At 40.1% G+C, this 14,320-nt stretch overlaps 1 protein-coding gene across 6 annotated transcripts in view; it reads left to right on the forward strand.

Annotated features, from left to right (window-relative positions):
- Window positions 1-13,922, forward strand: part of IFTAP (intraflagellar transport associated protein) — a 66,658-nt gene extending 52,736 nt beyond the window's left edge. For 4 of the 6 annotated variants that reach the window (XM_010812787.4, XM_010812786.4, XM_010812788.4 and 1 more), the window contains 2 exons: window positions 4,746-4,888; window positions 5,736-5,993. In XM_010812787.4, the coding sequence (XP_010811089.1) occupies window positions 4,746-4,888; window positions 5,736-5,978 (386 nt within the window). In that variant the 3' untranslated portion in view covers window positions 5,979-5,993. Of the gene's footprint in view, window positions 1-4,745; window positions 4,889-5,735; window positions 5,994-13,675 lie in introns of those variants that run through there. The other 2 variants (XM_005216388.5, NM_001034750.2) reach the window with 1 other exon arrangement.
- Window positions 13,923-14,320: the final 398 nt, after the last annotated feature.

Below are 14,320 nucleotides of genomic sequence, written 5' to 3' on the forward strand. Positions count from 1 at the left end.
GTGACTTTAACTAGTTAATTTTTATCATTTTTCCAGCTATGCTGGTGTTCTTGGTGTGAGGTTCAGACTATCTGATGAGGGTCAGATATTAAATGTGGTCTGGGAGCTCCTTTGGAAACCCCAGGGTCTGAAGGTCAAATATGTTGACGTTTACACTGATGTTGCAAAAGCAATGATGGGTAAAGATACTAGTACCTTAGTGTGAATCAAGGTAGAAGCACCAAACTATGCTAGTCGTCATTGTTATCTTCACTGTCATGAATTTGTAGTTAAAACAAATGCCAGTTTTCATCGAAAATGTCTTTGATGAAATGGTGTTTGTGTGGGGTGTGCTCAGTCACGTCCAATTCTTTGTGACCCAGTGGACTGTAGCCCCCAGGCTCCTCTGTCTGTGAAATTCTCCAGGCAAGAATACTGGAGTGGGTTGCCATTGCCTTCTCCAGAGGATCGTCCTGACCCAGGGATCTAACCCGTGTCTTCCACATTGCAGGCAGATTCTTTACCGTCTGAGCCACCAGGGAAGTAGTAAAAGTTATTAATTTTATTGAATCTTGATCCCTGAGTATACCTCTTTTTAACGTTTTGTGTGTGTAAAGCACTTCTGCTGCATACTGAAGGACAACAGTTGTATTTCACATGTGCATGAAATACATGAGCATTTTTTCATGGAAAAAAGGAAACACACTTTTTCATGAAAAACGCTTGTGCTGTTGGGTGGTGTGCTGAGTTACTTTTTTTTTTTCTTTCATGGATCAACATTTTTACTTGAAAGGGTGACTGACAAAGTGTAGTTCTCAAAAGTGAAGGAAGTGAAGCTGTCTTTTCAAGACAAACAACTGATACTCTTCATTGCCAGTGATAAAGTTGGCAATGGATCAAGTGAAAATTGGATTTTTGGAAAACTTATATCCAGTACTGTGAGCTTGACAGCTTCTCAATATTTAAAGGCTTTTTTGACAAAATTGGTAATGTTAACTAATGTGACTTTTATATTACATAATGAAATATGTCAACATTTGACAGATCTGCATAACAGGGTGAACCACCAGTTTCCAAATAACCGATTTATGGTGTTCCAAAATCATGCACAGGAGAACAGTTCATTTATGATAAAGGGCAGACCAATGAATTTTAAACATAAGAGCATGAAAACTTCACTGAAAGGGTTTCACGTTGCACATTGAAAATATTTTTAAAACCAATATCATTTGTCAAGATCCAGTGTGTATCAAAGACTATGCCCAACTGTATAAAAGGAGTATTAAGGTACTCTTCCCCTTTCCAACATATATATCGTGTGAGACTAGAATTTCTTCATTTTCATCATGTGAAACAGCATGTTCCAAAAATTGAATGCAGAAGCAAATATAGAATCCAGCTTTCTTCTACTTGAGACAAGAACTTAAAAGATTCAGCAAATGTAAAACAATGCTTCTCTTCTATTATCTTTGCTTTTGGAAAATATCTTTTTAAAATTAAAGTATTTATTTTAATAATGATTGTATTATTTTAATAATTTGAAGTCAAATATTTGAAAATTCAGTTTCTAATACGGTGAATATTGTTAGATATAACTCCCACAAAAAAAGCTCTTTGCGTCTTCAAAAATTTTTAATAACAAGAAACTCTGACATAAACTATCATAGCTGTAATCCATGTGCATAAGAGGCCTCAGTCCATTTCTTATGTGTATCCTTTTTGGTCTTGAGGAGTGCCCAAAATTTCAGGAAATTTTGGCTATTTCTACATGTCAACAAAGGAATGAATTGGTTGATCTTATAAATATGATAGGCAGATTAAGTATTATTGTTGTCGAGATTATCAGACATCAGATTACCTTTTTTTTTTTTGATTGCTTACTTTTAAATGTATTACCTTTGACTTGCTGGTCATCAGTTAAATATAGGAAGGCAGATGGCAGAAACAGATACTTTATAAACATTGAGCATTCTTATTATGTAGCTGAGAAAGAGATTGAAATGCTTTCAACCAGGCTTGCCATCCAACATGAAGATTCCTTTTTGAGAGTTGCCTTAACTCGACAAAGCCCATCAGTCAAGATGGTGGTATTTATCCATAGTTAAGAAAAAACTAGTTGTTGTAGAAACAGTAAGCCTGGATTGAGTAAGCTGTGGGAAATAGTAAAGGACAAGGAAGCCTGGTGCTGCAGTCCATAGGCTGCAAAGAGTGGACGTGAGTCAGTGGCTAAACAGCAGCAGCAAAAGTGTCTTAGAGATCAGATTTCAGTCTAAAAAGCTTTAGAGATCTCCAGAAATTCCATTCCTCACCATCAATGAATACAATCCTGTTCCCTCTCAGAGAATGAATATATAAATGCCCCATCAGTGACTATAAAATGGGTAAAGGACAAGGTAGCTTTCTTTATAACTTACTTATTATCAGACTGTTCGTGTCCATAAGGGTTTCACCATTTTATAAATCTGTCCTATTTAGAGGTAAAGCAGTTCAGGTTTTGTGTTGACTGTTCTGTGATTTTATGTGTAAAAATCATATCCCTGTAAAAAAAACTTAGCTTGCGAGGATAAGGACTTTACATATTTTGTATCATTCCAATGTTCTATGGATAGGTAGACTTACACGTGCTGTTCAATTTAAAAGTTGAGATACAGGAAATCCATTCCCTTTCTGCAAGTATGCGTTGAATTTACTACACATAAGGTGCTGTGTTAGACTCCAACAACTATGCAAGTTTGTGCGTTTTCCTTTTACCCTGGAGAAACAAATGACAGGAATGTGGAATGTAGTGGATACTGAGTCTGAAAGAACTGTTCCCATGGCAGTGGGCTTTTTAGGAAGGAAACCATTATTGCTGAAAATCCAACCTTCTTTGCAAATATATGAGGGATGTGAAGAATTTCAGCAAAGGAATGGCAGAGTTATCCTCCTTGGTGCACAATATTGTCAGTCGGATCTTAAATAGCTCAGAAAGCAGAATTGATTTTGATTTCACATTTGAAGTGATGTTTGCTCTGGCAGCCAGTGGGTCTGGTAGATATTGGTTTTTCATATTAAGAGGCTTGACCCTTACTCTCCTTGCCTCTGTTGTTGGCTGGCCCCTAACTAGTGAAGGAGTTTAGCTTTGGACTCATAAAGGGAAAGCCAGTCTTTCCACCAGCCTTATTGAGTATTTAAAAGTATTACTTCTCTGGTTATAAAACATGTGAACACACTGACTGCCGACTAATCGTGTTAACATGCTTATCATAGTGACATTTCTTGGCCCTGAGTTTGGAGATACGAATCTGGTAGATATAAATAACATAAGTGATGAAACTGCTTTCTTAAAAATCAGTTTCTGATGTGACGTCTTGGGTTTAGAACAGGGCTCTGCAGCCAGGCTGCAGCTGTGGCGCCTTGAGTGCGGTGATTCTGGGTGTTAGAGCTCCTTGCCTGTAAAACAGGAAATAATAGAGTTGTTGAGAGGATTAGCTGAGTTAATGCATGTAAAAGGCTGGCTAGTATTATTGTTTTTATTTCCCCTAATTAATCAGGTCACATTCTACGATTTCAGTAATTAATCATAGTCATGCATGCATGCTCAGTCCCTAACTTGTGTCCGACTCTGTGCAACCCCATGGACTGTAGCCTGCCAGGCTCCTCTGTCCCTGGGATTTTCCAGGCAAAAGTACTGGAGTGGGTTGCCATTTCCTCCTCCAGGGGATCTTCCTCACTCAGGGATCAAAAAAGACATGATTACAAAATTCTTAAGCTTCCAGGTGGTATCTGCAGTGGAGAGAGATGTATTTCAAATCTGTTTCCGTTTTTGAATAGCAGTACCTGCTCAGTTATCTCCTCATATATGCTGCCATTGGCAACAGCCAAGGCATACCTGTTGTTAATTAATCACTTCCACTGAGAACTTAATTAGTGTCTTAATTAGGATCATCATTGAGTAGCAGGCCGCAGCATCCTGCGCCAGCTGCAAGTTACTGGCTGGCTCCAGCAGCCCTTCTGGTCCTGCAGAAACAGGCCAAGGAGCTATCCTTTTGGGCTTCTATTTGTTTCTCTGTCTTCAAAGAGAGCTGTGGAAGATCATTGTTTGTCCATGACGCATCAATGATTCTGCCACATGTGTAAAAAAAAAATAAAGGAACACATCTACTTCTAATGGATTGATCAGAAAACCAGGATTGGCTTTTGAATTCTTGCTGTTGTGCTAAACAAGCTGGAAACACAGAGCACATTGTTGTTTGCAAGTGTTGGAAATGAGGCCCTGCATTCTGAGTATGACGGATTATTTCATTTTTCTGCTGCAAGTGAAAGTTCCTCCCTTCTGGCATCATTGTTTTTTAATATGTTGTTTTGAAATATTGCCATATTGTTACAGGATGAAATCAGCACTCCATTTTCTTTCTCTTTCCCCCCTTAGGAAAATATGGCAAAATGAGACAAAAGTAGCATCTTCTGGACTTAGTTTCCTATAGAAGTAGAAGTTGGGTTGAAAGGCATGAACAAGCTGTTCCCCAGACAATACTTCTTCCAGACCTTTTGGATGGGTTGTTAACATAGCAACAATCAGAGGAAAACTAATGCAGCAGCAGCTTTTATTTTCTAGAAGGGAGACACCCTTGAGTCAAGTTCCCCAGTGAGAACAGGTGTTGTGAAACGGGCCTACTTGACTTGAGTATATTTGCTCATTCTTTTGACTACCGTAGGCTTCTTGATGGTTTAGGTCAGTTGTGGACTTGGTGAAGGGATCGAGTGATGTATTTTGTGTTCAACAGATGTGCTGCTGCTTCCAGGACAAGTGGAGCAGGAAGTGAGCTTGAGTGTTCCCTCTTACATTCCTTCTGTGGCCATCCAGCCTGTCACCCCTGGAACGAAGCCCCGACCCACCGTGAAAGCAGCAGATAAACAAAGCAAAGAGGTACTTCTCAGGGAATTCAGGGCTCTTGAAATTGCCTCAATTCTATAACTGGTCCTTTCAGAGAAATGCCACCATACCCGTGTGTGCCTGTATTTTTCTCAGGTTTGGGAAAATGTAGAATTCAGGTTGCTTAATTGGGTCCCTCTCCCTGTCATCTCTCTCTAATGTGTATAATCCCTTTTGAACACACAGAAAGCAATTATATTTTTACTCAGAAGCTATTTTTATGTCATGATGTTTGCCGTGCTGCGGGACGGTGCTACCTGGGGACTAATCCGCAGATAGGATGGACAGATTTCTTACCTCTTTTTGTCTGTACCAGCCTCTTTTCTTTTTATTATTGTTTCCAAGTTTCTATAAACATTTTGCATTAGTTAGGGTAAGGCCAGGCTGCTATAGTAGGGAACCCTAACAATAATTCAATGGCTGAAAGGAGACAGAAGTGTATTTCTCTCCCGTAACAGTCTATAGAGAGCCTTTAAAGTGGGCAAGTGGTGGTTCTGTTTTCAGTCATTGGGGCCCACCAGGTTCCTTCTCTCTGGATCTCACTGCCCCTCAGGACATTGTCTTCATGTGCATGTTTCAGGTCAGGTCACTGTCCTACCTGGAGGGGCCGGGGATGAGAGGATGGGGATAGCACATTTCCCCAAGGCTGAGGACGTAGGTGCTTCATTTCTGCTCGCTCTCCGTGGGCAACCCGCTAGTCCCGTGTTCCTATCTGGTCACTGGGGAAGTTGAGAAATGTCATCTAGCCATGTGTTCCTCCAGCGTGGGAGAATGGAGTCTGCCACATGTTAATTCTCCCTAATACACAACAGGGAGACTCATCTTTTACTATCCTTTCCAGCTCATCTTCATCTACTTAATCGACACGCACCAACCGAGGCTGCTGATGGCGCTGGCTAGTGACCTTTATCACCTTTTTTACGCTAGCATAAAAGGGGATCAGGTACAAGAATTTGTTAAGGGCTCTTTATTATTGATTCCAAATAAAAATACTAGAGTGTTTCTTGAGTATGTAATCGTTCAGGTACTAGTCTTGTCACCTGAAGATACTCTGTTATGGAAGCAGTCATTCAATCAGAAGTAATCCACACATTTCAATTTTTGCCCTTTGCTAATAGAACTTTTGTTCACTGACATCAGAAAAGTCTATCTAGGAGGCTTGCAGACTTATATTGAACCCCCAAATAGGTTACTTGGAGAAGGAAATTGCAACCCACTCCAGTATTCTTGCCTGGAGAATCCCATGGACAAAGGAGCCTGGTGGGCTACAGTCCATGGGGTTGAGACAGCCACTTTTCAGTGTCTTTTTGAATTACGGAGCTTTCTCTGAGTATTAAGAAGCTAAAATTGCAAGGTGATTGCTAGCAAGAATCAGCTTCTTTTAAAGACTTGTTCATGTTCTTGACTTCAGTTGTGACCATACAAATTATTGGGCCAGCCAATGGTCAGTGGCACCTCATGCCATTATAGAAATTGTTACAAAATGGCTTTAGTTGATGGGTTTAAAAAAATGAATGACTTCTATGATCTCCCATATAGCCAGCAAAATGCTAGTTAAAAGCCTGTATATGATTGTATCTTTAAAACAAGTATAAGTTTCTTCTCAGAAAATGTGAAAATTTTTAAATGTTCAAATCAAAATGATAGGAACAATTTTTGTGCTGGCAAACTAATGACACATCAGTCAGTTCAGTTCAGTCGCTCTGTCGTGTCCCACTCTTTGCGACCCCATGAATCGTAGCACCCCAGGCCTCCCTGTCCATCACCAACTCCCGGAGTTCACCCAGACTCACGTCCATCGAGTCAGTGATGCCATCCAGCCATCTCATCCTCTGTCATCCCCCTCTCCTCCTGCCCCCAATCCCTCCCAGCATCAGAGTCTTTTCCAATGAGTCAACTCTTTGCATGAGGTGGCCAAAGTACCAGAGTTTCAGCTTCAGCATCATTCCTTCCAAAGAAATCCCAGGGCCGATCTCCTTCAGAATGGACTGGTTGGATCTCCTTGCAGTCCAAGGGACTCTCAAGAGTCTTCTCCAACACCACAGTTCAAAAGCATCAGTTCTTCGGCGCTCAGCTTTCTTCACAGTCCAACTCTCACATCCATACATGACCACTGGAAAAACCATAGCCTTGACTAGATGGACCTTTGTTGGCAAAGCAATGTCTTTGCTTTTTAATATACTGTTTAGGTTGGTCATAACTTTTCTTCCAAGGAGTAGGCGTCTTTTAATTTCATGGCTGCAGTCACCATCTGCAGTGATTTTGGAGCCCAAAAAAATAAAGTCTGACAATGAGACATAGATGAATAATTTTTGGTGTTTCTTTAAATATTCAGAGTAATATTGTGGGTGGGATTTTAATTTCTAGACACTATTTGTTAGAGAAACATTTCAGGACTGTCTAGAATCACAGTACTGCACCACCTCTGCCTTGGTTTAATAGTATTAATCTTATTCTAAAGTATGCAGTGCAAGAAGAAGAACATAATTACCAAATTCCAGCACATGTGTCCTGTGAGGACCTATCAAGGGGCCATTTTGGGCTAGAGATGGCGGTTGCTTTCTGTGATGTCAGTCTCAAAAGATGAAAATGTATCCTGGATGTCCTGACTTCCTCTTAATTGCCTAATACGAATCTATAACTTCTTGATATGAACTGAACCCATTTAATTTTTTTCGCTAATTTTATCACTGCTTTTATACATGTGCATTTCCCCTTTAACAGTCAAACCTTTTTCAAGAACCTTCCACTTTCCCTTTGTGAATAATTTCTTGCCATGGTCACTCTATTTTGATGAATTTTGGAAGTTCTGAATAGCTTTATAGAGCAAAAAGAATTCACATTAAGAAGATGAAAAATTATGAGTTCCTTTCCTACTTCCCAAAGTACAGGAGAGGTCATTGAAGAAACTTTTGTAATATTTTAATGGGAGATGGCCTGTTTTTCCAATTCAAAATAGGACTCTCAACTTTTTCACCTGTAGAGACAGTTTAGTTACCATATTACTGTGCAAGACAGCCTATAGCTAAATGCTGCTATTATTGATTTGAGCATTAGTTTTATTTTCTTTAATTTGCCTGTGTGGTTCTGTGAATGAAAATGATTCTTCCTGTAACAGTGCCCGTCTTAGAATAAGTCACAGAAACAATTTTAAGAAAACCAGCAGTTTTCTAATAGTGTAAAAATTCTATTCCCTGGGAGGCTACAAAAAGATTTCAATTAGATTTGAAATTAGACACCTGAAATCCGTATATTTCTCTCAGCTCCTTAGGCAAAAATAACAAGTTAATAACTTAATTCACAGTTGTTTTCTGTTTAGTAGCAGGGGATTTGGTGTCCCATCGCACAAATTCTGCCCTTTGAAATAAATCAGAAGTTCAGTTTGCAATCTAAAAACCTCGGCGCCTTAGAGCTTAGAACCCGAAAATGAACCCAACTTGAAAGAAGAGAATTCCCAAAGTGTGCCACAGTAGCCAACAGCTGAAATGCATAAATAGAACTGCAGCTTTACTGTGGCTGAAAAGCTGTCATTTTGAAGATCAGAGCGAAGTCTTCTAAACTGCAGGGTACATCAGGGTACACTTTGAATTACATGTATGCCCCTTGTCTTAGAAGGCTCTACATTCACTCGTGTGTGTCTCTATAAGGAGGTTACTTAATTGAAATGCAAAAAAGTCAGAACTAGTGCTGAGTTCAGTGCTATGCCTGTAGAAGACGTAGTAAATACTGAATGAGCAAAAAAAAAAAAAAACTTTACTAGCTACCAGGAGTGACTTTCTGGTATAATAAGATGGTGAGGGTCATTCTCTTTTTCCTTTTCTATTGGTTCATTCCCCTCAACATGTAAACACGTCTAAGTCTCTCCCATTCTTAACAAAATGAAAGAAAACTAAGGAAAAATATCCTCCCCTTTACCTTGGACCCCTCTTGGCTATTGTCCTTTTTTCTCACTTTCCATGTAGACTTCAGAAACCGTTAGATCTAGCTCCCCTGGTCGTCTCTGCTTCCTTTCCCCTCATTCCTCATTCAGTTCATTGCAAAATGTCCTTGTGCTGATCATCTGCCTGGATAGATTCAGAATAAAGCTACCGAGCACTTTATTATTGCCAAATGCCAGTGGACACTTTTCTGTCTTTAATGGATCTCTCTACTGCAGTTTTCACCACTGATCTTGCCTGACATTCACAGTCCACTGGTTTTCTCTTCCTGGCTCTCCCTGTGTGTATTTCTGTGGGTGTTCTTGCCCTGCTTCCTTTGGGGGTTTCCTGCCATGCTCCCCTTAGGAGCTGGTGTTCCTCAGGGTTCCATGCTAAACCTACAGCTCTTCCCACTTGCACACATGGATCCGTTTTCGTCTCTAGGTGACTCCCCTTTGTACTTCTGTCTCCAAATCTGTATTTCTGTAGGTTCAGACCTTTTGCTGAGCTCCAGGTTTGTGTGTTCAGCTGCCTGTTGACAATTCTATCTGGATTCCTTAAGGTACATTCAAATCAGCATGTTAAATACTGAACTTATCTTTATCTGCTTCCATTCCTGCATTCTGTCCTTTGTCCCTTCCCATATCCAAATTAGTCAGCAAGTGCTGCCAGCTTTTCTAAAATTTTCAACTGTCTGCTCTCAGTGCCCTGTGCTCATTGTCTCTTGTCTGGACTGCTTCAGCTGACCCCTGACTCCAAGCCTACCCTTTGTTCCATCTTCAAAGTGACTTATCTCGATGTACCCTCAAGGAGGGCAGGGCATCCTGTTCTCTGCACCACACCTGCATCCCCAGCACTTGTCTCAGTTAGCATTTGAATGAAGGAAGGAATTTATTTGAAATGCATAGATGACCAGGTATCTACCTGCTTTCAAAAAAAATCCTTCAGCGACTTTTCATCATCTCTGGGAAAAGCAGCATACAAGACCTGTCGTGATCTGGCACTGTCCTCGTCTTCTGCTGCTCTCTACCTGACATTTTCTGCTTTGACAGCACTGACCTACTTGTAGATCTACATACATGAAATTCTGTGTCTTTCTTACTTGGCCTCCTCTGCTCATGAGACCTGCGTTTGTCCTCAGATCATTTTCCCTCACCTTGTTAAATAATATTACCTTTGAAGATTCTGCTTAGATAGCACCTCTTCCAGGAAGCCTCCCCTGATTCCTTCCCAATGCCTTCTAATCTAGACTGGGTTAGGCTTTCTTTCTCTTTCCTATTCCCTCCTAACTATACCATGTATACTTACTACATTTTACTATGATTGTTCATATATGTATCTAAATCATTTCTCTGTGATTTCATACAAGTCTGCAGCTTTGTATCCTCAGCACCCAGCGCAGCACCTAGATTTTAATAAACATCCGTGGAAAGAATGGAATATATCTGAATGATTGCAGGAGACTATTCCTCTGATATTTTGATCCTGAGATGTACTGGCCACCTTGCAGTACAGAGTGACAGTGATACACCCAAACAGTTTTAAAATGTCTTGAGTATCATATTTTGGCATTGTAAATAAGAAATTACTATCACCCTTGGTTTCTTTCTTTTATTATATACGTCAGTATTTAACAGATTGCCTAAAGGAATTAATCTAACAAGAACTGCTGTTAATAACTGAGTTTCTAATGAAGACATTTATATTTTTAAGTATACTGTTATGTTTTTAAGTGTACTATAAATGAATAATTCTTGCATTGGCATTGTATATTTATTGGCTAGCTAAAAACTTGGCATCATTTAAGTTAATACCAAATAGCTGATGAAGGAAATTGTGCTCTATAATAGAGAAAAATTTAAGTGTATGAGAAATAACTTACGGAAAATAAAAACTTTCCACTTAAAGATTAATTTCTATATCTCCAGTTCCATAATGTTGGATATTGTGGCCAAAAGGTGTCTTGGGTCCCTTGGGAAGGAAGAGTGGTAAGAGGGTGATGGGTTGGGCCGTACCTGGGAGAAAGGACTAACTTTGACTGTGGGAGTCAGCTGTTGTCAAGAGAGTCTAGAAATTCAACACACCAGCCTTGCTCTGTCTGGGTTGCTGGTACAAGGTGGGTCATGACTAGGGTGTTGAGTGGGGAGTTGAGTAGGATTTTCTGGAGAGTGGCCGTGCTCAGTTGGAAGTAAGCTAAGCTCAGCACTTTGCCCTCCATGGTAGCCCTTTTGCATCCCTCTGTTGGGGAGCATGGAGCATGATCAGGAAGTCATTCCCTTACTTCTCTCTTCTCCTTGAAGTTACAAAACCTCGTGGACACAGATTTTCCTTTTCTTCATCTTTATGTGTTCTCAGTATCCAGTTCACATTTAACGCTCAATAGCTGTTTATGGAGTGGACACGTAGAGGGGAGGGAGGTGGGCAAGTGAGGGCTGTTCATGTGGTGTGAACGAGTTCGAGAAGGATGATCTTGCTGAGATTTTAGCTCAGCAAAGAAATTTGTTGAATTTGCACCCGCTTTCCAGGTAGGTGAAGGCAGAGTGACTGCATCTATTGAGAGTGGCTGGTGAAGTCTGGGCAGGTCTTAGGGGCCTCAGGACAGGGTTCAAAGTCCTAGTGCAGTGGGCAGCTGGAATCTTGGTGGACATGTGGATGGCAGGCCTTTAACCAGGCTACAGGGCAGCAAGAATCCCATCAGACAGAAGCTGGTAGAGAGGGGACTCCTCCTCGTTGTCTGCCAGGACCAGGCTTGCAGGCCTCAGTGCAACTGCCGGAGTTGGAGATGGTAAGGCTGCTTCTGTTCAGGAAATGAGCGTTTTATGTCATTGTGTACATGTTTCTTCACTTGAGCTGGTCTTAGCCCTATTACCCCACTGGCGATGAGAAATTTAATTTTCAGAAAGTGACCAGAATGAACAGATGCCACTCAGCAGACTGATTTGATTCCTGTATACACTTGCTCCTTTAAAGACAGTCACGGTATTATGTGGATCCTTGAGTGCATTTTTTATGGTAGACTGGGAGAATTTTTTAGCTTGTTTAGAAAAGATCTTTTCTCCCAAAGAGACGTGATTGGCTTAGTGAAACTTCAAGGTTGATCTTTGCTGGTGTTTTTTGTTGAGAAGGTGGCAGCTTTATCTACAGATCACCTGGGATTCAAATCTTGCTTCTCTACCTTACTAATTGTACAGCCTTGATAAGTTACTTAACCTCTTAGAGCTTTGTAAAATGGGTTGTTTGAAGATTACTGCTAATTCCCACAAAGTTCCTAGTACTGGGGCTGGCGTGTGATGGGAACTCATTCAATGACAGGTTCCATCATTACCGTTGTCAGGAAAGCACAGACACTTTCTAATAAAGAGGAAATGAACAAGTCTCTGAAATTTGTTCTCTTGCTGGTTTTACTAAGAAAGGATGATAGATGGCTGGGTGTTTGCTATTAGCACCGCATACCCAACTACAGAATGCAACTTGCTAAACAGATAGGTGATACCTACTTTTCATGTTTTTTTTTTCTTCGCATCTTTGAAAACAGCACACAGCTTCTGAGTGAGATGCTCCATTTTCAAAAACATTGCAAAAGCCACTCGATGAGATAATTTTCCATGCAAGAATATTTAAAGCTGATTATAGCTTCAGGGCATTTTTTTTTTACTCTTGCATAAGCCATAGTTTTCAATTATTTCAGCATCATCATACATAATATAGAGCTACAAAGAAGAACTGGGTGATCTCATAGTATCACACACCATTTGATTTTGGAGAGGCTTTCTAACGGGTAATACAATGAGATTTAAAGCATTCTCTTTTGTTTATTGGAAAATACACTTTTTAAACTACCTTCCTTTAGGAAGTCTTTAAAATTCACAGATTATGAATAAGCAGGTACAAAATTATTATTTCTCTTTGCAGCTACTCTGAGTTGCCAATAAATTCTGTAATATTTTAAAATGCTTGGTGGGAAGAAAGGATCCTAGACTTTTTAATTTAAGGGGGACACTGTGTTTTAATTCCTGCTGTTATTGGCCCAAGTACTATCTGAAGAAGTATGTTAAGCATAGAGTATTTTTATCTTCAAAAATGAATGTTTTTTTGATACAAGTCTTTTTTAGTAAATACTAAAAATAAAAATGTCTTTAAGATTGAACAAAATCTTAGGGTTTATTTTCTCACATTTGAATATAACTCTTAAAAAGCAGGGACATCATTTTGCCAACAAAGGTCTGTATAGAGTCAAAGCTATGGTTTTTCCAGTAGTTATGTATGGATGTGAGAGTTGGACCATAACACTGAAGAACATTGAAGAACTGAGGCTTTCAAATTGTGGTGTTGGAGAAAATTCTTGAGATTCCCTTGGACTGCAAGGATATCAAACCCGTCCGTCCTAAGGGAAATCAACCCTGAATATTCATTGGAAGGACTGATGCTGAAACTGAAGCTCAGATACTTTGGCCACGTGATGTGAAGAGACAACTCATTGGAAAAGACCCTGAGTCAGATAGGACTTAGCCTCTGAACAACAGCAAACTTAGTTTTTTTTCCATATGCCTGTAGCCCTTATGCTACAAATGGTAAAAATGTATTGAATGTGTGTAAGAGAGACTTTCTGATTCTTGCCGTGGGTGGAATTAGCTAATGATATTCATTCCGATGCAGGATGGTACAAATGGGGCATATTAAAAGGCCTAAATTAGGTCAAATTGAATAATTGAATTTATTCCTTTACTTAAAAACAGCTTAATCAGCTGAGAGTGCTGAAGTCTAAAAAAAGTTTAATTAAATATTAATAGGGAGTTTATGTTTTCAGCTTTATCTTCATTTACAATGATTATATATGATTTTCCTCCTCCATTACCTTTTATAGATCGTTGGAGACGAAGTTCAGCCCTTCTCGCTTGATGAAGAATTCGATTACGATGCGGTGGTGCTAACCCCCAAGTTCACTCCTGCAGAGATGAATGCCATCAAAGAGCTATCCAAGCAGAAGACAAAGAGCGCAGACTTAGAGGACCCCCATGACTGATCCACCCAGACCTCTTTACATTTATTTTTATTTTGTTCTTATTCAAGCAACATGAAATTAAAAGAGAAACCTGTTGTAATCCCCTTTATGTAAATGTATGTGTGTGCATTGATTTATAGGGTTATTTGTCAGTGGACTTCCCTGGTGGCGCAGTGGTAAAGAATTTGCCTATCAATGCAAGTAGACGCAGCAGATGTGGGTTCAATCCCTCGGTCGGGAAGATGCCCTAGACAAGGGAATGGCACTCCAGTATTCTGGCCTGGGAAATCCTATGGACAGAGGAGTCTGGGGGGCTACAATCCACGGGGTTACAAAGAATCGGATACAACTGAGCATGCCCATACCACCAATCTTTTCAATAGGGCGATGCGTCTGAAAAGTGAAAGTGAAAATAGCTCAGTTGTGTCCAACTCTTTGTGACCCATGGGCTATACAGTCCATGGAATTCTCCAGGCCAGAATACTGGAGTGGGTAGCAGCTGTTCCC

This window comes from Bos taurus, chromosome 15 (genome assembly GCF_002263795.3).
Source record: "Bos taurus isolate L1 Dominette 01449 registration number 42190680 breed Hereford chromosome 15, ARS-UCD2.0, whole genome shotgun sequence".
NCBI classification, from domain to species: domain Eukaryota; kingdom Metazoa; phylum Chordata; class Mammalia; order Artiodactyla; family Bovidae; genus Bos; species Bos taurus.